At 39.8% G+C, this 25,426-nt stretch overlaps 1 protein-coding gene across 3 annotated transcripts in view; it reads right to left on the minus strand.

Annotated features, from left to right (window-relative positions):
• The window catches only part of Brip1 (BRCA1 interacting protein C-terminal helicase 1), a 128,615-nt gene that overhangs the window by 37,122 nt on the left and 66,067 nt on the right, over positions 1–25,426 (minus strand). For all 3 annotated transcript variants that reach the window (XM_027426376.2, XM_027426373.2, XM_027426374.2), the window contains 2 exons: positions 6,653–6,812; positions 4,242–4,363 (listed from right to left, as the gene is read on the minus strand). In XM_027426376.2, the coding sequence (XP_027282177.1) occupies positions 4,242–4,363; positions 6,653–6,812 (282 nt within the window). The remainder of the gene's footprint in view (positions 1–4,241; positions 4,364–6,652; positions 6,813–25,426) is intronic.

Raw genomic sequence — 25,426 nt, forward strand, 5'->3', positions numbered from 1 at the left:
TAAGGAGTCCAGGAAGTTTCAGTGTTCAGAGCATTTCAGGTTTTCAGATGAGGGATACTCACAGTAAAGTCTGAAAATATGAAACACCTTTAGTCCCAAGCATTTTGGATATAGGACATTCAACCTCTAGTGTACTACAAGCAACTGAACACAAAAAGGGCAAGAGTGAAGGTTCTACAGAATAAAACCACCAGACACAGAAAACAAATAAATAGCCAATGCAAGTTCTTCCTCACTATTAACTACATTAAATACAAATGGGTTAAGCTCTGTAATTGAAGGACAGAGATTGGCAGGATGAATTGGAAAAATATTTCTATCACAATTTGTTGTCTATAAAAGACTTACTTTTGATATAAAAAAGTTGGATGTTTATTTTGTATTGGATATAAAAATCTATTCACCAAGGATCATATGTCTAAATTTAAAATTTACATAAAAACAGAAAATATTTGTGGCAAACTTTTCATGACTTTGGATTTGCTAGCAATTTCCTAAAACAAAAAGTAGTTTAACTGGATTTTACCAAAATGTGAAAATTTTTATTTCTTTTATACTCCATTGTGGTATACAAATAAATATTTTTCAGTAAGTGGAAATGGCGAGCCACACTCTGTAGATGTGTGATCTATAATAAATAATTACTGCTTTACGTCACTAGGCTTGGATTTGTTACACAGGACTGATCCAAACATATGACCATGTGAAATATATTTCCTTTACATCTGATACTGTTGAAAAGGAAAATACAACTGGAGCTGGGGAGATGGTAAAAGCATTTGCTATGCAAACAAGAAGACCTGAGTTGGAATGCCTCGCACCCATACAAAAAGTCAGGCATGACCACACATGCCTGACACCTAAATGCTGGGGGAGACAGGTGAATCCTTAGAGCTCTGGGGACAGCCAGCCAAAACAGTGAACTTCAGGCTCAGTGAGAGACCCTGTCTTAAGAAAGTAAGGCAGAGAGTGATAGAGAAGACTCCTGATGTCTTCTGTGGCTCCTGAATATGCAGACACGAGCATATACTCACACATGCATACACACCATATCACACCCAAGAAGAAGGAAGGGAGGGGTGGAGGGAGGGAAAACTGACTAACAGAGAAAGAAAGCATTAACAACCCAAGTTTTGTATAACAACAAGGCCAAGAATTACATTTGTTGGAGTAAAGGTAGACAAAATAAAAAGAAATAATATAACAAACATGTTCAGCATTTTTGAAACCTTTTTTATTTTACTAAAAATTATGGGAAAGGATAAAGTACCTTTTGATAGTTACTTTCTTTTCTTAAATGGATTGAGTATTGTTAAGTCTGACATGAATACTTTTGGGCTTCACTACTTTGTAAGTATAATACTTAGCATAGCCTAGTATTAGCCATGAAGTTTGTCATCTTTTCCATTTCTGAAAAATGTGTGAAGGTCCAAGACTTAGGAAGAGTATGAGCAAAAATGGAAAGACTCTGTTTAAGGGGAAATACATTTAAGATGCTAGAAAAGGAATATGTAGTGTATGAGATGAAAGAGGCTGTCCGCATGTAACAAAAGTGCATTCTTACAATACTGCAGGGCCAGGGTAAGACACCTGTAGGCTGTCAATACGCAACCACAACGTTGGGCCAACAGCAGAGCTGGGCTTCTGCAGAATTTAGCTTGAAAGCTGTTGATGGTGAATACAGGGTGTTCCAGAGCATATGTCACCCCACAACAGTTGTCTGGGTAACACCAGCCATTTCAGAATAGCAGACACAGCCTAGCATGCTGGCAAAAGGAACACTGGTATTTGTGGGCTGTCAAGGCCAGCAAACTCTATAAGATTTTATCATGAGTGACTGGATGACACACCCTCCTAAGGATGTAGAAATTTTGAAGAAGTGCAGAGGTTTTCTGAAGACTAGGAGCTGATTAAAGAACTCCTGTTTATTTATTGTTAGTTACCCCCAAATTGCTCTACCCTAGAGAACTGAATGTAGCATACATAGTTTATAGTGCGTATTAACACACTAACAATAGTGAATACTGCAAAAGGAACTCCTATTTTGGCCTGATACCTTAACTGGCTGTACCCTGAGAGTAGAGATACAGATCATACTCAGTGGGCCAGCTCAGTGGCTAGGAAATGCCAAGTCTTGCTCTCATTGCTAGCACCTTCAAATGCCTGTGGGAAACAAAAGGAAACTCTGCCTGAGAGATGCTAGTGCCAGCTGTGGTGCTAACTTTGGATGCTGACTTGAGTAATTTGAGGGATGCCTAGGAAGTCACTATTTCTGGGTGCCTGACCTATGTCCAGATACTGGTTTATGAGTCACCAAATTCAGCGAGGAAGAGGTTCAGTTGTGGGCCACCAAGAATTACAGGCAAAGAGAGAAAACCCTCTAGCTGTCCCTCTGAAGCTGATACATTTTTCCATTACTGTTGCCTTTGGATATCAGATGGCAAGTTCTTTGGCCTTTGGACCCTAGAACTTGCATGGACTGATCCTGGGGGTGAGGGGTGGGATCGATGGCCTTTGACCTTGGATGGAGCTACATCATCAACACCTGTGAGTCTAAGTCTTTCAGCTTCTTGAACTGAGCCATGCAATCAGCTTGCATTTAGCCTTGGTTCGCCTTTTTAGCTAACTCCTGTAACTGACTGAATATAAACCCATGCAAGTCCATATGTGCACACATACAAACGGGTACATGCACATTTCAGGAGGTTCTGTTTCTCTGGAGACACCTAACACATCCCCTTAGCACTTACTATGAATAAACAATGCTGTGACCCTTTAATACAGTTCCTCGTGTTGTGGTGATCAATCCCCAAGCATAAAATGATTTTCATAATGTAATACTACTTTATAACAGTAATTATTAATAACTGCTACTGTAATGTAAATATTTTTGTAGATGGAAGATTGTCAAAGGGGTTGTAACCCATAGGTTGTGAATGCTCGTCTAGAAGAAGTAACTGCTTTAGGAATGACTCTTCTGTTTAGAAAAACAGTAAAATTAGAGCAAAACAGAGAAAACATTTTCAAGGTGCAGATGCCCAAGCTTGGCAAACACGGCAACAACAGGGTTTGTCTCTTATCCCTCTCCCTTTGCTAAAAATTGTTAGATTACATTCCTAAAGCTAAACACCAATGTCTATTCCCTTATTTGATCACTTCCTCCTGAGGCTGACAACTAAGGTTCATCTTTTGAAGTCCAGAAATCAAAAGCAAGCCCCCTTTTGACTACTCTAATTAACATGCCCAATCAAACCAACTCATCCTAAAGATATTGGGTTATTTTTGTTCTTTTTGTTTTTTTGTTTTTCGAGACAGGGTTTCTCTGTGTAGCTTTAGAGCGTGTCCTAGAACTAGCTCTTATAGAACAGCCTAGTCTCCAACTCACAGGGATGCGCCTGCCTCTGCATCCTGAGTGCTGGGATTAAAGGTGTACGCCACCACTGCCCGCTCCTTCTTTCCTTTTATAAACTGCCTTTTGCCTATGGGCTGTCTCCTTTCTAACCAGAGGCAGTCCTTTGTCCTTCTGGGGCAAACATTCCTCCCCTCTCTCCATTGTTCCTTTCCCTTATACTGTATCTCCTGTCTTGGTCTCTTACTCCCTGCCCTCTGTCCTTCTAGTGCAAATAAATCTCCTCTGTGCTGAGAACTTGTCCCATCCTTTCACCAAACACAAGGCTGTTGAGGAGATCATTTGGTGAACTCCACTATTCTCAGCTTCCTGTCGGACGTGAACAGTTTTCTGCCTACAGCACACACCACTGAAGCACAAGTTCAATGCAGAGGTCCTGCTAAGCTCAGGTGGAAGACACTCACAGGATTTAGAGTGGCTAAAACCACGAGATCTACAAGACAGGAGGCTAGAGAGCTAGATAAAGAAAGGACCCTGGAATCCCCAGGGGAATGTGTGAGTATCTTGCTAAGAGCTTTGATGAAACACAAATTGTGGACCTCTACAGCACTGAGTTCCTAACTCAGAAAATTATGATAGAGACCAGAAAAAAAACCAACTGCTGTGTTCTCATCAAGTTCACAGGTGATACTGATGCTCCCACTCAGAGGCTACACTTTCAAAATCGCTTTTGTTGAACAAAACAATATGCTACAAGTAAACATTTCCTCCTAAAACACTCTGGTTCATTCAGATTCTCCAGAGATTTAAATATCTGAGGATTGAAGAAAAACATAGAGTTAACTCTACATACAGCACACAGATAGAGCTCCTCGAGGCTTTGATGACTTACCTGAAGATCTTTCACATTTGGAAAAGGAATTCCTACTGTTACGACAGCACGGGCATTATCATCTGAGAAATCCAGACCCTCGCTCACTTTGCCACGACAAACCGCTATGAGAAGGGCTCCATCTTAAGCAATAGGAAGTAAACGTTTTTTAAAAAACACACTCAAAATTGTCTGAAATTGCTTATTCTTGTCCTAAGTATTTTTAGTAAATTTAAAGCAACCAGGGATCACTTTATGAGACACAGGTTTTTAACTCTCATCTTTAAATAAATAAGGAAAAAATTAGATAGAAACGGTAGTAAATCAACTTACAAACTGTTCATTTTTAAAGTTATTTATAGCCAGGTATGGTGGCGCTTATCTTTAATCCCAGAATTTGGGATGAAGAGGCAGGCAGATATCTGGATTCATGGCCAGCCAGGTCTGCAAAACACAAAGGCAAGTTCCAGAACAGCCAGCCAGGGTTGTTACACAGAGAAACCCTGTCTAGAAAAACCAAAATAAAATAAAACAAAATAAAAGGTTACTTATACACAGTACAGAAGCAGCAGCAAATTAACTGAACAAGCATTAACTAAGAAATTGAAATCCAATCATTACTTTTACCAGCACAAATACAGCCTCCTCTTTGCAACAATTTTGCAACAATCCTGCAGCAGCCTCTGCAATGTTGTGCCTGGAGTTTTTGTTTGTTTCTGGTTTGTTTTGAAAGAGGATCTCAGTATGTGAACCATGCTGGCCTTGAACTCGTAATCCCCCTACTCCTTTGTTCCCCAAAAGCTGAGATTATAGGCTCCCATACTTGGTTATAATATTGGCATTAAAAATGTATTTAAATTTTGCTATTTTTGCAGAGAACTCAGATTCAGTTTCTAGCACTCACATGGTACCTCAAGCTGCCTGTAACTCTTGTTCTAGAGGATTTAATGCCCTCTTCTGACTTCCTTGGGCACTTGTAGACATGGCATGTGCACACATATACTCAGGACCATATACATAAGATTATAAAATACATCTTTAAATTTTTATTAGCAACTATGTTACAGTGTCTTCATTGCTGCATTGTTCCTAAATTACTGCTATGAACTTCTACATCAAACCCTTTTATTTTTCTGGTTTTTCAAGGCAGGATTTCTCTGTGGCTTTGGAGGCTGTCCTCTGACCAGACTGGCCTGGAACTCACAGAGATCTGCCTGCCTCTGCCTCCCAAGTGCTGGAATTAAAGGCATGTGCACCACCACAGCCCAGCTTCAAACACTTTTAAATGTGGAAATCGAGCACTCAGTTACTCTCTGTTGTCTGAGACAGGATCTGAGCCCAGGTTGGCCTGAATGTACCACCCTCCTCCTCCACTCCTTTTGAGTACTGAGATTACAGTCAAACACCACTACTGCTGCTTTTTAAGTTTAACTCAAGAGGCAGACTTAGGTGGATCTCTGTGAGTTTGAACCCAGCCTGGTCTACATAGTGAGACCCTGTTTCAAACAATACAAACAAAACAAAGCTAAAAACAAGCAACAACAACAAAACCCTCTAAGTTTATCTTATTTGGTAGATTATAAGCACCAACTACATTATGTGTGTAAAATCTACACACCTTATTTGGTCAGTGAGGAAGATACTTATACCTACCCTGCCTTCCTTCTTGAACAAAATATTTCAGGTAGTATAAGGCACAATGTGGCTTAATATCTGAATATATATATATATATATATATATATATATATATATTCTTTTTATCTAACCTACTTTCTATTTACCTAAGATTATAAAATATAATTTTTCCCAAATACAATTCACTTAAAAAGACAATATAAAATGATATCTTAATAACAATAAATTCTCCTTGCTTTACAGTTTAAAAAGCCTTTTCACTGACCATGTAATTATTTCCAATTACTGTGGTGATACATATTTATGATTTATTAAAGCTTGCCTGAGGGTACTGAAAGCAAAGCTAGCCACAAGCCATAGAGTCAGGCAATGGTGATACACACTTCTAATCCCAGCAGCCATACTAGCTAGCCATAGAGCCAGGTGTTAGTGGCAAACACTTTTAATCCCAGGACTCAAAGAAACAAGCAGATGGATCTCTGTTAGTTCAAGGCCACTGAGCTACATAAAATTAGTCCAATCCTAAAGGGAAACAGCTCACACAAAAGTGATCTCAGCACTTGGGATCACACGTGCTGAGAATCTTAGAATCTGAGAGGTATAAAAGGAAGAAGCAGCAGTCTGAGGCTTGGTGGAGAGATTTATTCTCCAGCCACGCTGAGGACCTAACAGCCCTTTCAGCCTGAGATAGAGGTAAGAGCTGGTGGCTCGGCTACTTTGCTTCTCTGATCTTCAGTTTGAAAGCCTGAACCCCAACATCAGTCTCTGAGTTTTTATTTTTAGTGTTACAAATTACCTTTCTCTCCTTTGAACTTGATGGCATCATAGTACACCTGGAGCAATTCATCAAAATCAGTTTTTTCTCCTCTTTGGGGTTCTGCAATGACTGTCTTGACTGACTCCAAACTATGCCATAAGCCAGTAGAAACCCAACGTTCTCTTAATTTCTCTAATAGCTAAAAAGAGATGGGGAAAATTAATTCTGCAGGCTAACTGAACAAATATCTTTATTTCTAAATTACAAATGCTAGAATAAAAATCAAATTTCGACCTGTATCATAATGAATACACATTCTATTAATGTATTGTTAGATTAAAAATAAGAGTCAGTGACGAGCCCAACCTTAAAACAATCTTAAAAACATGGATGAGAGAGGACTACAATAAAATGTATGCAACAAAGCAAGAATAATACTTGGAAATATATCAATAGCTTGAATATATGTTATTTAAAAAATCTGAACATAGAGTTAGGCATTGTTTCCAATATGGTAGGAAATGAAATACAGCAAATGCAAACAAGCAAAAATTAATAAAGAACTAAGTAAATGAAAAAGACGAAAGTCAGGTGTAGAGACAATAATTTTTTAACTATTTTTGAATGTCATGAGTTCTACTGCACTGTGGACTAGTTAATACAATGTAACTAAGTACCAAGAAACCAACTGAAATTCTCTATAATGAACAAAACTTCATTTATTTTCTTAGGATAATTTATTGTTCTTACAAATAAAATTTAAAAGAATGTAAACCAAATCCCTCATCAGTGCTATTTACTCAATGATTAGGGCTGATCAATAACTTAATTTCCCTATAACATTATATTATGTTAAAAACTACAGGACTGTCACTGGCAGTGATGGCACTCCCCTTTAATTCCAGCACTCAAGAGGCAGAGGCAGGCCTGTGAGTTCTAGACCAGCGTGGTCTACAAAGCGAGTTACAGGATAGCTGGAGTGACACAGAGAAACCCTGTCTCAAAAAAGTCAAAAAACCAAACCAAACAAAACAATAATTATAGGACTGTCATCATCTGAAAGTATTTTTTATTTGAAATGTCTCATGAATTGGCTGCTAGAATTTGATTTTTGAATATAAACTGCTTTCAAATAAAAGTCTTGTGTTAGGAGCTGGAAAGTACGAAAACCCTCTTGACAAATTCAGAACAAGTGTGTATGGAGGGGTCAAAATGGATCTTTAATTGGTAGGAAAAGATTGATATTTTAAAAAATTCAATGAAGTATAGAACAATATTAAATTACTTAAATTTCTCTACAGAATAGCTAGTGTAGAACTGGATAAAAATACCATCTCTAGAGTAAAGGAAACCAGATGAAATGTCTGACAAGTCTCCGTAATTGCTGATACTTAATGGAATTTAACACACTGATATACCATTTTCCTTGAATTTAAAAACAAAGATAATATTTCATCCTTGATTTCTGGACTCAGAGATAACAACAACTACCAAACTTCAGGTGATAAGTGTCCCAAGATCTTGGCCAAACTCACTCTACTCAGGTAAGACGTGTGCACAATGCACAGTTAAATTAGAAGAGGTCTACTGAAAAAAGCCTAAGAAACAACAAAGAAGCAGTCAGTGTAAAATTTCCACTGAAGACTTTTTTTCACATTATAAATAAAACATTCACTTGTGTTTGGTGATACAGGCCTTCCATTCTAGATATCAAAGAGGATGAGGCAAGAAGATGATGAGTTCAAGGCTTGCCTGGATTACAGGATGAGTTCAAGGTCAAACAAGGCAGTTTAGTGAGACTGTGTCTCAAAATGAAAAGTAAGAAAAGGGTGGGGGAAAGGTTCAGAGGTAGTGTTTGCCTGCCATGTTCCAAGATCCAACGTCCAACCTCTCGCACCACAAGAGAGTAGTGTTAAAACTTGTCTGAAAAATAAGGCCGCTGAGCTCACTGACATATCTGAGTTTACTGATTTCATGTGATTTTTAAACAAAATTGTCAGTTTATCAAAACTATATGACTAAAATTGTAATTCAGAGACTAGGTGAGAGAAAAAAGGAGAAACAGAGCACACCAAACATAGATCTCATTTTTCCAGTTTGCATTAAAACCTTATTGTGGCTGGGTGGTGGTTTTGTGCCTTTAATCCCAGCACTTGGGAGGCTGAGGCAGGCAGATCTCTGTGTGTTTGAGGCCATCCTGGTCTACAAAGCTACACAAAGAAATCAGAAGAAAAAAGAAAAAGAAAACCTTACTGTTAGTGAAAAATTTGTAACTTGAACATACTATTTTATGTTACAAAGAAATTAATCTTGAGCTGGTGAGATGGCTGAGAGGGTAAAAGTGCTTCCTGTGCAAGCCTGAATTCAATCCCCAGAAGCCAAGATGGAAGGAGAGAATTGATTCCCAAAAGGTTGTCCTCTGATCTCCATACACTGCAAGCACACATGACATACACATATCACATTAAACACACACACACACACACAAATCACACACACAGCATGTACAATACTTCATACACTCACACAGCACATGACACATACAGAGCATCACACACACACATGCACACATCACATCACATAGCAAAACACACACACACACACACACACACACACACACACACACACACACACACACACGCAGCACATGCAAACATTATCAATATTGCCTAGGTACTGTGGAACTAACATGTAAGACAGAGGCATTTATATCAGTTCAAGGCTTGTAGAATACGTGAAAACACACGTATTCTAAATGAATACTGACAGAACATAACAACATGGTAATAGGAGATTGAAATACCAAAGCTTCAACAAATCAATAAGATATCCAGACAGAAGATCAATAAGGAAATAGAAAACCTTAACAACCCACAATCTGGAAGTCTAAAGAGGCATATATAGAACATCTCATAGAACAGTAGCAGAACTCTAATTCTTCTGAAATATATACATCCAAAATGTGTTAGGTCACAAACAAATCTTGACAAATTTAGTAAGAGCCAGAAAGATGGCTCAGCAGATAAAAGCACTTGTCCCAGGGCCTGATGACTTGGATTCCATCCCTGGGAACTGGTTCATCAAAACTGTCCTTGGACCTTCACTATACACACACACACACACACACACACACACACACACACACACACACACACACACACTAACAAGACTGAAATGACATCACATATTTTCCAACTGGGAACTGGTTCATCAAAACTGTCCTTGGACCTTCACTATACATACACACACACACACACTAACAAGACTGAAATGACATCACATATTTTCCAACCACAAAAGAGACTGGAATTCAATAGAAAACTAAGGACTTTAGGAAGATGTAGAAATTAAACAATATACTTCTGATCAGTGAGCATGAGTCAAAAGAAGAAAATTTTAAAAAGCTATGAAATTATATTGAAATCAACAAAAATAAAATTTAACATACCGAAAGTAATGAACACAACAAAAGGGTACTAAGGAAGAAGTGTATAGGTGAAGCAAATGCCTACATTAAGAGAAATACAACCCTGAAATCCCAGCTACTTGGGAGGTTGAGGCAAGAGGATAGCAAGTTCAACATCTTCCTGGGCTACAGAGTGAGACTATCTCAAGATAACAAGTTTAAAAGGTGCTCTACTCGCCTGGTGGTGGCGCAACGCCTTTGATCCCAGCACTTGGGAGGCAGAGGCAGCCTGGTCTACAAAGCAAGTTCCAGGACAGAGAGGAAAAAAAGTGCTCTGCTTAGTGGAAGGACACTTACCTAGCATGTTCAAGGCTCTGAGTTTGATACACTGAATTACAGAGTAAAAAAAAGTTAGTAAAAGAAATCAAATATTAAAAAAAATAAAAAAGAAACATTAGAACAGAAATAAAATAGAGGAGAGTAAAATTCTGAGTAACTGAACAAAATGAGAGTTGGTTTATAAAAAGATCACCAATTCTGAGGAACTAAGGATAAAGATATGATGACATAAGACATATTTTAAAACTATATAAGCACATATGAATCCAAAAAGATGAATTTCAAAACTAAACATGTTGAATAAAAAAGTAAATACTATTTCATTTAAAGCTGAAAACAAAGTCCTATTTAAGAAAAAACTATTGGGGAGGCCAGAAGTCACTCAAGTGCCCACCCTTGAGCAGCAGGTGCCACTATGATGAGATGGGAAAGATAGAGTATATGGTGGAGAAATGGAGGAGAAAGAGAAGTGGTTCATGCAATGTGCAGAGAGTTGGATCTGGAGATGCTACAATGGTGAGGAATGTGCAAATATGAGAAGCCTGCATAGCCACCTGAGGCCATGGTAATACCCAGGCCTGGCTACTGCCTAGGGCCATGTCTGGGTCCATGGCCCTACTGCAGCTAGGATCTGTATTGATGCCTGAGGTCCATCCATGTTACCACCAAAGACCACAAGGATGTCTGTGGTCTGGGCTGCCACCTGAAGTCATGTTGATGTCCAAGCTGGCCCTGGCCCTTGCCGGTCACAGGAGAGCTGGTCACTCCAACAGCAGCAGCATGGGATGGGGTGTGGAGACCTGGCTGACCAACTTAGCTACCACCAAAGCCCAAATTCAGGGCTTTGAGTTGGCTCACCCCAACATCTATCCCATCTATGTGCTGCTGGAGTACCTGAAGAGGCCCATCCTGGCAAGCCGTAACTGCAGGACCTCCATGACACAGGGCAACAGGAAGATACCCCAGGTACAGCGAGGGTCCACTCACTGCGATGAATGAATATGTGGGGGAGATGAAGGGGAGGAGTGGTACAAGCATGGAGATGAGACAGCTGTGACTGACAGAGGAGAAAGTCATTACCCGGAAAGGCTGTCAAGATTTTTTTTAATTAAATTAAAATATTTTCTTTTCTTTTGCAGGGCAGGTTACAATGGTGGAGAGTGGATACGGAAGGATGGGGAAATGAGGGACACTGGTGTGCATGATGTGACATTCCCAAAGAATCAATTTAAAAAATTATGTTTAAAAAAAGAAAAAGAAAAAAAACTATCAAATTTACATATGTGCGCTCAGGTGCCATGGTATATACATGTAGGAGTTGGTCCTCTCCTTACACCATGTGTGTTCCAAGGATTCAACTTAGGTTGTCAGACTTGGCGGCAAGCACCTTTATCTGCTGGGCCATTTCCCTAGCCACTATATACACACTTTAAAATACTGGGGTTAGAGAGATGGCACAGAGGTTAAGAGCTCTGGCTATTCTTGTTAGAAGACCCAGGTACAATTCCCAGGGCCCACATGGCAAATCATAGCCATCTGCAACTGTGGTGATATTTTGTTTATGATCTAACAAATAAAGCTTGCCTGAAGATCACAGTGCAAAGCTAGCCACCCTAGTTAACCATAGAGGCAAGGCAGTGGTGCCACACACCTTTAATCCCAGCACTCAGGAGACAGAGGCAGATGGATCTCTGTGAGTTCAAGGCCACCCTAGCTACATGAGAGTGAATCAGTCTAAAAAAGAAACAAAACTCATAGCTTTAACGCCAGCACCAGGGAGGTGGAGACAGGAGTGATATGTCTGGGCAGAGAAAGGAATATAAGGTGAGAGGAGACAGGAACTCATAGTAGTCTGAGGTTTGGTACAGTGCAGTCTAAGCAGTCTGAGAACAGGATCCCTTTGGTCTGAGCATTGGTAGAGGTGAGAACTCTCTAGTAGCTGGCTGCTTTGCTTCTTTGTTCTTCAGTCTAGCTTTATTTGTTATATCATAAACAAAATATCAACACATGAAACTCCTGTTCCAAGAGATCTGACTCCCTTTTCTGGTTTGAGGGCACTAGGCATACAGGTAGCATACACACACACACACACACACACACACACACACACACACACACACACACACACACACACACACACACACAGGCAAAATATTCATACATATAAAAATAACTTAGAAAAGAAATAGTTCCAACAAGGAAATCTATCTTCTCTTTCTTTCTTTTTTTAAATTTATTTTAGGTGCACTGGTGTGAAGGTGTCAGATCCCCTGGAACTCGAGCTGCCATGTAGGTGCTGGGAACTGAACCTGGTCCTCTGGAAGAACAGCCAGTTCTCTAAACTGCTGAGCCATCTCTCCAGCCCTGAAACCTACCTTCTTACTATCACTGAGCTTTTAAGCCACTAGCAAATCCTGCCAGAATTACCTTCCAGCAATATTTAGACTTGAAGCATTTCTTATTAGCTTTGTTGCTACCATGTCCCTAAGTCACCCCACTTCACTTGATTTTGTTAAACCGTTGCTTTGTTTCTTCCTATGTTTTCTGAAGCCCCTCCCCTCCCCCAGCATCCAGTACAATCCTTTAAAAACTAAGGCTGGGTAAGGCTGGGCACATGGCTCAGTTGGCAAGATGCTTATCTAGCATGCACGTGGATTCTATCCCCAGAAAAGCATAAACCAAAAACAGTGGTGCACACCTGTAATGCAAGTACTCAGGAGGTGGAGACACAAGAAGATCTGAAGCTTAAGCTCATCCTTTAGCTGCACAACAGTACAAAGCCAACCTGGGATACATGAGACTGCTCCAGACAACACCAAAACTTAAGCCAAAGTCTCCAAAAGGCTTCCTATTGTACTTAGAATCAATTCCAAAGCCTTATTGCATTATAGTTTTACCCTGGCCCTTTCACTGACCCCCTAGTCCTCTATTCATCTCCCACACTGCTACAGGCAGGCACACTAGGTTTTCCTACTACAAGGTTCTTCCTCCTGAACATTCCCCGAGCAATCAAAACTGTTCCTTCCTTCTTTCTCTCTTTGACCTTTATTCAATGACACCTTCTCAAACAAACTTTCCTAAATCATCCTATCAGAATTATAAACCATCTCTCTATATCCCCAGAATTCTTTTTCCCATTCTCATTCAGTTTTCTACATAACTGTATCAGACCCCTTGAACTGCTGTAACAAAATGTCACAGACTAAGTGACTGAACAACAAGAATATATTTTTCACAATCCTAGAGAATAGGAAATACAAAATTAAGATGGTGGCCAACTTGATTTCCAGAAAGGGAGGGTTCTCTTCCTGACATGCAGATGGCCTCCTTTTCTCCATGTCCACACATGGCCTTTTGCCTGTGCCTATGCAGAGGAGAGAAATGGGCTCTCTGGTGCCTCTTTGTGTAAAGACACTAATGCTATGAGCCCAGGTCCCATCCTCAGGTCTTCATATGACCTTATGTACATCCTTAGAGACTTGTCTCATCTTCAAATGTAACCACACTGGGGGTTAGGGCTGCCACATACGTTGTTAGCACACAAACATCCAGTCCATAACATTATCTAACATTTCCGTATCTTCTTATACCCAGTTTACTTTCAACCTCTCATCCCTGGAAACATAAGGAAGACAATAATTTTTTTTTTTTTTCTGTTTAGCTCTCTGGTGATTGTCTAATACTAGAACACATCACACATAGAAAATGCTCAATAAATACGTTACACGAACTTAATAATCAACAAAATTCAAACCAATGGCCAATCAAGGAGAATAAAGAAAGGCAAAAACAAAAACAAACAAAACTCCACAACTATAAAACCTGGGGCCAAAGTCTTCTATGAAAGAATATTCAAGTGATTAACAAGCTGACAACAGAGATGGAAGGGAGAAATGGTATATTAAAGGACACAAACTCAGGCTGGAGGTTTTTGTTGGTGAGTTCCATTAGCCTCTCCCCTCCCTTCTCTTTACTCCCTCCTTCTTTTCCTAGCATCCTCTCCCCTGACCCCTGGCTCTCTTCCTCCTTTTCAAAACTTAGGTCTACAGCTTTTCTGTTTTCATTGCAGGTGACACTCAAAGGGAGCATGTACACAGCTTAATTGTTTCCCACTTGCTAGAGGAGTCTCCGGAGTGACTGGGCACACAATTCAGTTGCTATGGTCTCTTAAACATCACAGCTAAGTACCTAGCAATCAAACAGCTTAAAGGAAAGTACTTGGACACAGACCTGCCTCTGTTTTACATGAGAAAAAAACTCAAGGTATTTCTAAGTTATTTTTATAGCTCATAAAAAGTAAAGAATAGGCATATTCAGAGACTAGCTGACACACAACGACAGAGACGATTTAGTTTACCAACTGCTGTTCACATTGCTTGGACTCACTAGCCTTAGGGGCAAGTTTTTGAGAAAGCCACATCTCACAAATTAAAAGAATACTTTGGAATGCCTGTGTCTTTTCTGGATATTGTCATTTCACTTTTTCAAGCTTCTTAAAACCAGTCTGTCACTAGGGAGGCAATAAGTTAGAATCCTGCATTTGTTCAACGTCCATCGCTTTTACGCAGCACCAGATGTTCAGTACATTAATAACGCACTAACTCAGTCTCTTTTTGAAACTTTAGAAAGTGCAAATTGCATTAAGACCTCTTTGCCCTCATTACTGGTATTGTTACAATCCCAGCCTTTTGGAAAATGTTTTTTGGCATGTGTTTCTCTTCATAATATTGCCATTTACTCACTTTAATAGCCAGTACTCAAGTCCTAATGTATTTAATAGTCCTGCCTAAATAGACTATCTCATATAATCCTATTCACATAATTTGCTTCATAGGTAAAAATGTAATCATATTTTTTCCATCTGAAGATGATTCTTTGCTATTCATTTCATGAGGTATTAATATTTGAGAAACATTTTCTTTTATTCAGATGATACATATCTATGGGTAATATGTTAGAAATAAGAGTATTTTTAAATACTAATAGAAATGAAAAATTAATAGTTTTTCTAAATAACATGTTTAGGTACCATAAATTGAGTAGAACCTTAATTTTCACTATTCAAACCTAAACTATAAAAATACCCCAAACAGTCATTTTTACTTACGCACCTCCCCATGTGAACCCATTTGATTTAGTACTCTTTAGTTCAACATTTCAAGGTTAAAACTCAATGAATACTCATACAGTCAGGAGAATACTTGGAGAAAGAATATGGGCAGATACTAACCTGAAGTGAATATAAGATTCACTGCAGGTTTTTGGCAATCTACAGAGAAACAAAAAATCCTGTAATTCTCTGAAAAGGATTATTCTTCTTACTAGCGGGTTAAAAGACCAAGGGGTCTGAAGATGTCAGAGCTGCACTACTGACAACAACTGATTTTATACTTTTTCACAGATACATATGAAAGCACAGTATTTACAATCTGAACTTAAAAAAGCAAACAGCATTTAAGAAGTAATTCATACATTTTGAGGGACAATCCAGTTAACTGAAATTTCTTGAACAGAAACAGGAACCTATAACTATTTATGCATGGAAGAAATTTATAACTTTGAAAAATGGATTCTGAATTTTTGTTGACTCACCAACATTGATAAACAGCAGATTCATCAATGCATGGAGAAAACATAAGTTAAAATATACACATTTGACCATTTTTGTTATTTAAGAAGTGATAGCTTAATAAATGTTGGATGAATTCTGTATGTATAAATTCATTCACACAAAAATCAACTGTATAATTCTGTGAGATTAAGTACAGGCTAAAATCAACTATATTTCTATACTCCTGTAAAAGACAAGAACAAATATTAATTAGAATGAGATAGTGCAGTTACATTGTGAGAAACAACACAGACTATAGGCTGAGAAAAAGGGGTGAGGAAGAAGCAAATACTGCAATGTTTCCTAAGTTATAGCAAATACTGCAATGTTTCCTAAGTTCCAGCAAATACTGCAATGTTTCCTAAGTTACTGCAAATATTGCAATACTTCCTAAGTTACTGCAAATACTGCAAGATTCCTAAGTTACAGCAAATACTGCAATGTTTCCTAAGTTACTACTGTCAGATATTGTTAGACTGAATCTGCTGCAAACCTGATACTATGCAATCTGAAGGGACAATACTTGGAAAAGCTTCATTTCACAAAGAAAAAATAGTGAAAATACTATATGAGGAAGCATCAAAGCATCTTGCCAATAAAGAGAATCAAAAACCACAAGAGGCATTAGCAAGAGACAGAGAGTCTGCAAATAACCAGACCAAATCAGGAAATGACAGCAGTTGGTCCTAAGACACTGTGATGGCTAGAACATACTTGTCACCCAAAAGGTCAGGTGTTGAAGGTTTGGTTGGCAGCATGGAAGGCAGCAAGGCCTAGCTGAAAGAAGTAGGTCACTCCTTTTACAACCTTGAAGAGCATGCTGGGTCCCTGAACCCTTCTTTCCCTAGTCCTTGCTTTCTACTTGCCATGAGGTGACCAGCTTTCTATCAAGTGCTTCTTCCATGAGACCCTGCCGCAGGCCTAAGAGCAATCTGGCAATGGGACCACAATTGAAACCTCTGAAAGCCTGAGCTTTTTCTTCTTTAAAATAATTTCTCAGTTATTTCATCACAGTGATAGAAAGCTAACACAAGTACCAATAATTACCATGAATACAAATGAATTCAACTAAATTATAAAAACTCATAGAGAATGAATGCATAAAATATGACCCAGGGTTCAGTATGACGGTGCATGCCTTTAATCCCAGCATTCAAGAGGCAGAGACAGGCAGCTCTCTGTGAATTCAAAGCCCTGTTTAAAAGAAAAATTAAAAGAAAGAAATTAAAAGAAAAAACCCTAACTATATGCTACATAGAAGAGAATTACCTTCCCTTAAAGGACATATAAAAATAATGAAGGGACCAGCTCCCCATTTTGGCAGCCATAACAGCCGAACACATGCTTGTCTGACCTTGTCTTAGTCACTAGGAGGTCAGACGCCTGCCCCTTTCGGCAGCCATAACAGCTGAACACTTGCTTGCCTGACCTTGCCTTGGTCACTAGGAAGTCAGATGCATGCCTCGTGGCAAGGGACCAATCAGAAGTTAGGTGGTGGTGCTATGCTTTACAGCTCTGAGTGTGCTTTATGGACAAGTGCACAGCAAGATGCACAGAGCATAGCAATCACCCTGGGAAGGCCTAGGGGCCATAACAACCAGTTGACCAATCAACACAAGGCAAACCCTCCAAGCCTGGAGGCACACCAATCTTGAGCCTGTGAGTACCCCTAGACACTCCCCTTACGCTGCCCTATAAGATCTCTATGCAGTGGCTTCGCAATGGCTTTTCTAGCCATCTGCCATGGTGGGTAGATGAAAGACCCAAGCTAACATGGGGTTAGCTCGTTAAACAACTATAATAAAGCCTCATGCAGTTTGCATCAAGTTTCCACCTCCGCATGGTGATTGCCACTGTCCTGGGCTGAGATCCTGGAAGCCTGAGCTTCTGGGGAGTCTTACAATAAGAAAGGCTGATTCCCATTTTCCTGAGAAACCGCCATACTGATTTCCAAAGTGGTTGTACAAGTTTGCACTCCCACCAGCAATGGAGGAATGTTCCCCTTTCTCCACATCCTCTCCAGAATAGACTGTCATTGGTGTTATTGATTTTAGCCATTCTGACAGGAGTAAGATGGCATCTCAGAGTTGTTTTGAGTTGCATTTCCCGGATGGCTAAGGATGTTGAGCACTTTCTTAAGTGTCTTTCAGCCATTTTAGATTCCTCTGTTAAGAATTCTGTTTAGTTCTGCACTCCACTTTTTAATTGCATTGTTTGGTGTTTTGGTGGCTAGCTTCTTGAGTTCATTGTATATTTTAGGAAAATTGGAATTAGTCTACCTGAAGAAGATCCAGCAATTCCTCTCTTGGGCATATATCCAAAGAATGCATATTCATACAATAAGGACATATGTTCAACTATGTTCATAGCAGCATTATTTGTAATCCTCAGAACCTGGAAGCAACCTAGATGCCCCTCAACTGAAGAATGGATAGAAAAAATGTGGTACATTTACACAATGTAGTACTATTCGGCAGAAAAAAACAATGGAATCTTGAAATTCGAAGGCAAATGGATGGAACTAGAAGAAACCATCCTGAGTGAGGTAATCCAGTCACAAAAAGACAAACCTGGTATGTACTCACTCATATATGATTTTTAGACATAGAGCAAAGGATTACCAGTCTACAATCCACACTGCCAGAGTATCTAGGAAACAAGGAGGACCCCAAGAGAAGATTTCATAGTCCCTTGAAGAGGAGAGGGGGACAAGAACCCCTGAGCAAAATGGGAGCACTGGGGGGGGGGAAATGGAAAGGGAAGAAGGGGAGGGGGGAGGAGAACAAGAGGACTGAGACAGGGGAGGAATAGAGGAGGCAAGAAAGGAGATGCCTTGATAGAGGGAGACAGCACAGGTTTGGAGAGAGGTCTAGCACAGGGGAAATGTTAGAGGATCCACAGGGATGACCCCAAGAATCTAGGCAGTGGTGGAAAGGATGCCATTGATGCCCTTCCCCTATAATGAGATTGGTGTCTACCTTGGTTACCATTCCTAGAGTCTTCATCCAGTAGCTGTTCTAAGCAGAGACAGGCACCCACAGCTAAAGCACTGAACCATACTCCTGGAATCCAGTTGTGGAAAGGGAGGAGGGATGAACAAAGGAGCCAAGACGGTGCTATAGAAACCTGTAAAACAGCTGACCTGACCTAGTGAGAGTATGGAGACCCTAGTCATAAAGCTGGGGAAACAGCATTGGACCAAACCAAGCCCTCTGAATGTAGGTGCCAGCCAGGAGACCAAGACAGTCTATGGGACCTCTAAGAGTGGAGCCAGTCTTTATCTCTAGAGCACAAATGGACTTTGGGAGTCCATTCCCTATGGAGGGATACTAATGCAGCCCAGCTACAGCAAGAAGGGCCTAACCCCTCCCCAAAATGATATGACAGACTTTGAAGGTCCCCTATGGAGGGCCTTACTACCCCTGGGGAGGAGTTGGGGGATGAGATGGGGTTGGTGGGGAACATGGGAGGACGGGAGGGCAAGGCAATGGGGGGATGGATATGTAAATATGAGTGCCTCTAAAAAAATAATTAAATAAAAAATAAGAAAGGCATGCAAAAAAGATCCCCTTCTTCCAAGGCTAGGGGATAATTGCAGAAGAGGGGGCAGAAAGAATGTAAGCATGCCAGATATAGTGGATGAATACAAGGAAACAGTATCCTTTAGACAGGGCAGCTGTAAATATGAACTTAGTAACTGTGACAGCAGGCACAAACCACACATGAGCTCAACCCAGACCAAATCCCAGTATATAGAAAGAAAGTGGACATAAAGTCCCACTCCTAGCTGAGGAACTATTGGCAACCGATAGAGGGAGAGTCAGTGTTCTCTGAGTATTGTTGCCTCTGGTAAGTTGACCAAGGGAGGGGATGTCCTTCTGTATATATGTTTTTCTTATTGGTTGATGAATAAGACACTGATTGGCCAGTAGCCAGGCAAGAAGTACAGGTGGGGCTACCAGACAAGGAGAATGATGGGGAGAAGATGCAGAGAGAGGCCACCAGCAAACACCATGTAGCTGCTGAGGGAGCAAGGTTCTCTGGAAAGATAAGACCACATGGAAACACTTAGGTTAATAGAAATGGGTTAATAATTAAGAGAGCTAGCCAATAAGAAGCCTAAGCCATTGGCCAAACAGTTAAATAATTAATATAAGTCTCTGTGTGTTTATTTGGTGCTAAATGGCTGTGGGACCGGGCTGGAAAGAATCTGCATCTACAAAATAGCACCCTAAACTTGGGGCAAGGCAAGATGCCACTACAGACCATTATAAGGGAAGATCACATACCTAAAAATACATGAGTAGAAAAATTGGACTTCATAGGTTTAAAAAAAATAAAAAAAGACACAAATTTAGGTGCATAAGAAGGGTGGGATACCAGGGAGGAGTTGGGTAGGGGAGGCAGAAATGATCAAAACATATTATATAATATAAAATTACTGTAATTTACTAAACTAGCATATCCCTAACTACATTCTAAACATTTGTTCTTATACCCACATATAAGTGCAGTTCTCACCTCTCATCAAGAAAATGTCTCTTTAAAACAGAAAGACCATTACAGAAAAACCACAACCAATCAAAATGCAGAGCTGTGGAATACAGTATCAATGGATATATCCATAAAACAACTCCTGTATCTAAGGCTTAGGGAACATTACAGAATTGGGGGGTGGAAACCTGGTAAGAGTCAGAGGATCGGGGAGTCTGCTGTGAGATTGTGTCTCCTAGAAATGTCACAAATTACACCCATAAAGTCTTCCAACATGATTGCTTAAACATCAGCCAACAAGGACAACAGACATTCCAAAATGGATGGTGAAAGACCACAAACAACTAAAGAATGCTGAGAGTGGGAGAAATAGTCTTTCATTTAAAAAAAAAAAAAAAAAAAAAGAGCACACGAATTAATTATCCAATACCAAATGGTCATCTCTGAAATCACACACAGAGAATTGATAATACACAGACCAAGCAGGCTATATTTAGGAACACATACATACATGCATGAAATAATTAATGAAAAAAGATGCAATGAATTTGAAAGAGTGTGTGTGTGGAGGGTTGTATAGGAAGGTTTGAAGGAAGGAAAGGGAAAAAATGATATAATCGTAATGTAATCTCAAAAATAAAATTTTAAAAATACTATAAAGAGACAGAGATTAAAGTGTGTGTCTGTGTGTGTGTGTGTGTGTGTGTGTGTGTGTGTGTGTGTATCCAAAATTAGACACATAAAAATATAAAGTAATGTCAGGAGGTGGTGGTGCACACCTTTAATCCCAGCATTCCAGAGGCAAAGGCAGGTGAGTTCAAGGCCAGCTGGGTCCAGGACAGACAGGGCTGCATAGAGAAACCCTGTCTTGAAAAACCAAACCACACCACACCAAACCAATGTACATGTGCACAAGCAGGATTATAGCTCTTGTGATAGAGTGCCTACCTTGCATTCTTAGGCGCTGAGTTCCAGCACAGCACTACTAAGAAAGGGAGGAAAAGGAGGAGGAAGTAAGTAAATTCATTACTAAACACTGCTTTTTAGAAGCATAAAAAAAAAAAAATCAAAGTTGCAGGATACAAAATCAATATACAGAATCTGTAGTATGGGCTGAAAGGGACGCAGAGGCATGTTGCCTGCTTGCCTAACACATGCTAAGTCCTGGGTTCTATCGCCTCCCACACACAAGGAAAGAACAATGTCTGTGTGTTTCCATATGCTAGCAATGATCTATAAAGACAGAAGGAAGGAAACAATAAAGAAACTTTTGACTGGCCAAAGAGACAACTTACAGATTTGGAAGGAAAAAGTTGCATCCACTTAGGGCTTGAAAATCAAAATATATACTCAAATAAGAGATGGAAAGAGGGAGGGAGGGGGCAGGGAAGAAAATGAGAGAGAAAAATTTTAAATAAGGGAAAAGAAAAAGAATTCAAAAAAAGAGAAAAGGAAGAGGAACAAAGAAATCAAGCAAACAATCAGAGGCCACCAAAAGAGACCCAGAAAGGACAGAAAACCCTTGGATAAGGGAACTGGGAAGATGAGAGATGAGGGTCATGGGATCAAGGTGAGGGACCGAGGTCACAGCTCCTACTTCAAAGTCTTGGTTGACAGTCTACAGCAGGGTCAGAACTCAGGCTGGGGACTGCACTTAAAACTAGGGCTTCCCTCTTCTGCAGGTGGGATGTCATAAAGTTCCTTTCAGTGAGGTTCCTAGCAGCCTGAGTGAGAAGTGCCAGGGACAAAGGTTCAGTCTTAGAAGCCCCTAAGCAACCCCTTAACCAAGCTATTTTAATTATTTACTAAAATGAGGTATGTGTTCACCAACTATTTTCCAGTGACCACAAGAAAGAACACAAGTGTGCAAATGTCTATGGTTAGGTAGCAGATAAGTTGAACAACTATTTATGCCTAACCTCTAATTGTCCTACCACCTTATCACAACCCTAAGGCCTCAACACTATATTTTTTTTTCTACCTAACACAGAAGAAATAGTGTTCTACCTACAGAAGTTTCAAACATCTAAATAATAAGAAAAAAAAAAAAACCTTGAATGTAGCAATTTAGTTTCTCTTTTAGATTAGTTTAAAATGACAAATACCAAGGGAACTGGGATTGACATGTAAAACAATCTTGTTTCTAATTTAAATTAAAAAATGGAGAAAAAATGACAAATATCAAACTAGTAGCCTTGCTATTTCTCAACATAAAAACTTAATGCTAAATTATACATATAAAAACTCTTAATAGAGACTGAAGAGAAAAACTGCATTTTATTCTTTATCTGTTATTTAGGGGTGAATGAAAAGATGTTCCTCAAGAAAAATGGGTCATGCAACTTAGTCATAAAGACAAAAAGAAACATCAAAGTCTGCAACAGAGAGAAAAATATTCAAGCTTCTTTTGGCACCAGAAAATTTCTTTTCAAAGTTGTTCTATGGAATCTTTCCAGCTATAAAAAGAGAGCCAAGTCTTCAACCTATTCAACCCACAAACAAGATCTCTCAGTGACTTCTAAGGCAGGGGTGCTACCAAGTTAAACAATAGAGTCAAACCAAATTGATCTTGGGAGAAGAATGGCATTCTTCACAAAACTTGAGATTTCAGCAGGCTCTAAAAACAACATGCATGGGAGGGGTCAGAATGATGCTCTAACCTTAACCCTTATACAAGTAATTCAGTTTAGAATTCAGGAAAAAAATATTTACCATTAAGATGTCTGCTTCGGAGGCTTTAGACGTCTTTCTATCTTCCTTCTATGAAAACCTGCAATCTCTTTTCAAGTATGTTTCCTTTCACATAGGCTAAGTTAAACTGTAACCATGAGAAACTTGCTCTGGGCTAGAGAGATGGTTTGGCAGGTGAAGACACTGGACGCACAAGCCTGGTGACCTGAGTCTGATCTTCAGAACTCATGTAGGGTGGAAGGAAAGAAAAGACTCCACAAAGTTATCCCTTGATCTCTCCATGTATACTGTGGCACATGTACCCACCAATACATATCATACACATGTGTGTGCACACAAACACACAATAAGTAATGTTTTAAATTTAAAGCATTTTCTGTGACTTTGCTGATGGTGTCTCCTTAGTCTAGAATGTCATCCTCTCTACTTCCCAAGATGTCTCCAAGACACTTAGATAAATAAAGCATCACTTTGGATGAGTCTATGAGGGTATTTACAGAGTCATAATTAAGGTAGAAAAGTCACCCTAAATAGGGGTCATACCATATAGTAAACTGGATGCCTAGATGGATACCAAGAAGGAGGAAGCTAGTCACAGCAATCCAAACATTTCCTCTTTGCTTCCTGTAAACAGCTTTCCTCTACAGTGCCTTTTTCTATTTCTATACTCCAGTGGCCCCCAAACAATGCAGATAGCCAGCTATGGACTGAACCCTCTGAAACCATGAGCACAAATAAATCTCCCTCTTTCTAAACAGTTTCCTTAGGCATCCGTCATGACTATGAAACACTGACTAACATGTCCCCACACCCACAAGTGGAAACCCTCCTTACTATGCCAGGGGTCAAATGGATATATAGGCGCCCATTTTATACTATAATAAAACGGAAACCTCCAAGAGACAGTAACTGGTTCATGTTTGAATATTTTTGTTTGTTTGTTTTGTTTTTTGAGACTGGGTCTCTCTATGTAACCCTGGCTGTCCTGGAGCTTGGTATATAGACCAGGCTAGTCTCAAGCTCAGAGATCCACCTGCCTCTGCCCCCCGAGTGCTGGGATTAAAGGCATCAATAGTGCCCTGAAGGAAATTCTAATACAGACTTTGTTGCATGTTCAGGGTTAAACTCCATTGAAAGGACAGTACATTTGTTGACTTTAGTACTGTGCTGTGTGTCTGAGGAAGTGCACTAGTCTATGAATACTATGAAACTTAGCTAAAAAAAAATGCGTTTTTTCCCCAAAGATAAAAATTAGGATTTACAAATGTAGCTCCAATGTATAAAGATCTTGTAACTCATTACCACCTGCCTTATGATAAGAGAAAAACAAAACACTAAACATGAACAATTTTTGTGGAACTCAATTGAGAACTAAGGTGAGAGAGAACAAATTGCCACCTGGAAACTGAGCAAAAGGCACACACAGAGAACTGCAACTGAAGTTTGTTTAGTAGGAACAATAAACTAAAAGCATAAGCTGACAGAACAGCTGAAAAAAGACTTTGAGAAACTGCTGGGGACGAATGAAGACTGTTTGAAAGCAAGAAACTCCAGGGGCTGTAGTCTGGGGAGACTCACATTTTTTTAGCTATTACTTCCAGGAACCCCATAGCTCTGACAATAAAGAGCCAAGAAAAACCTTCTTGTTCCTGGCAAGAAAGGGGGAACGTAGCCATTTTGAAACAGGCTCAACGCATCTCCCATAACTAAGGGCAGTCCACTACTAAGAGAGACTTTATAAGTGCTTCATCCCACATATGGGAGAGAAAATTACCTAAAATACAGCTCCCTCCAGGCCCCTATCTCATCTAATGAGACCTGTGAAGAACTGTGAAGCATTTGGAAGGTGGCAGCCCAAGGACACAGTCCCACTAAAAGATGACACCATGGAAGGTCAAATGACGCTCCCTTCCCTAACCTTTCTTCCCCTACACCTACCACTGCAGCAGAGCCCTGAGTGACAGCCCTAAGACTGACTCTCAGAATCTATTTTAGGACAGGGGAAGCATAGTTCACAGGGAGTGTACAGCACATGTGAGATCCTGGATCAGGTGACTTTACAGAGCAACTCAAGTCTACATTAAGAATTAAAAAGCTGCCAGGCATGGTGGCACGCACCTTTAATCCTAGCACTCAGGAGTCAGAGATAGGCAGATCTCTCAGAGTTTGAAGTCAGCCTGATCTATATAGAAAACTCTAGGCCAGCCAAGGCCACAAAATGAGACCTGTCTCAAAATACCAAAAAGAATTTAAAAGCACTGACACAGATAAT

Source organism: Cricetulus griseus, chromosome 7, assembly GCF_003668045.3.
Source record: "Cricetulus griseus strain 17A/GY chromosome 7, alternate assembly CriGri-PICRH-1.0, whole genome shotgun sequence".
NCBI classification, from domain to species: domain Eukaryota; kingdom Metazoa; phylum Chordata; class Mammalia; order Rodentia; family Cricetidae; genus Cricetulus; species Cricetulus griseus.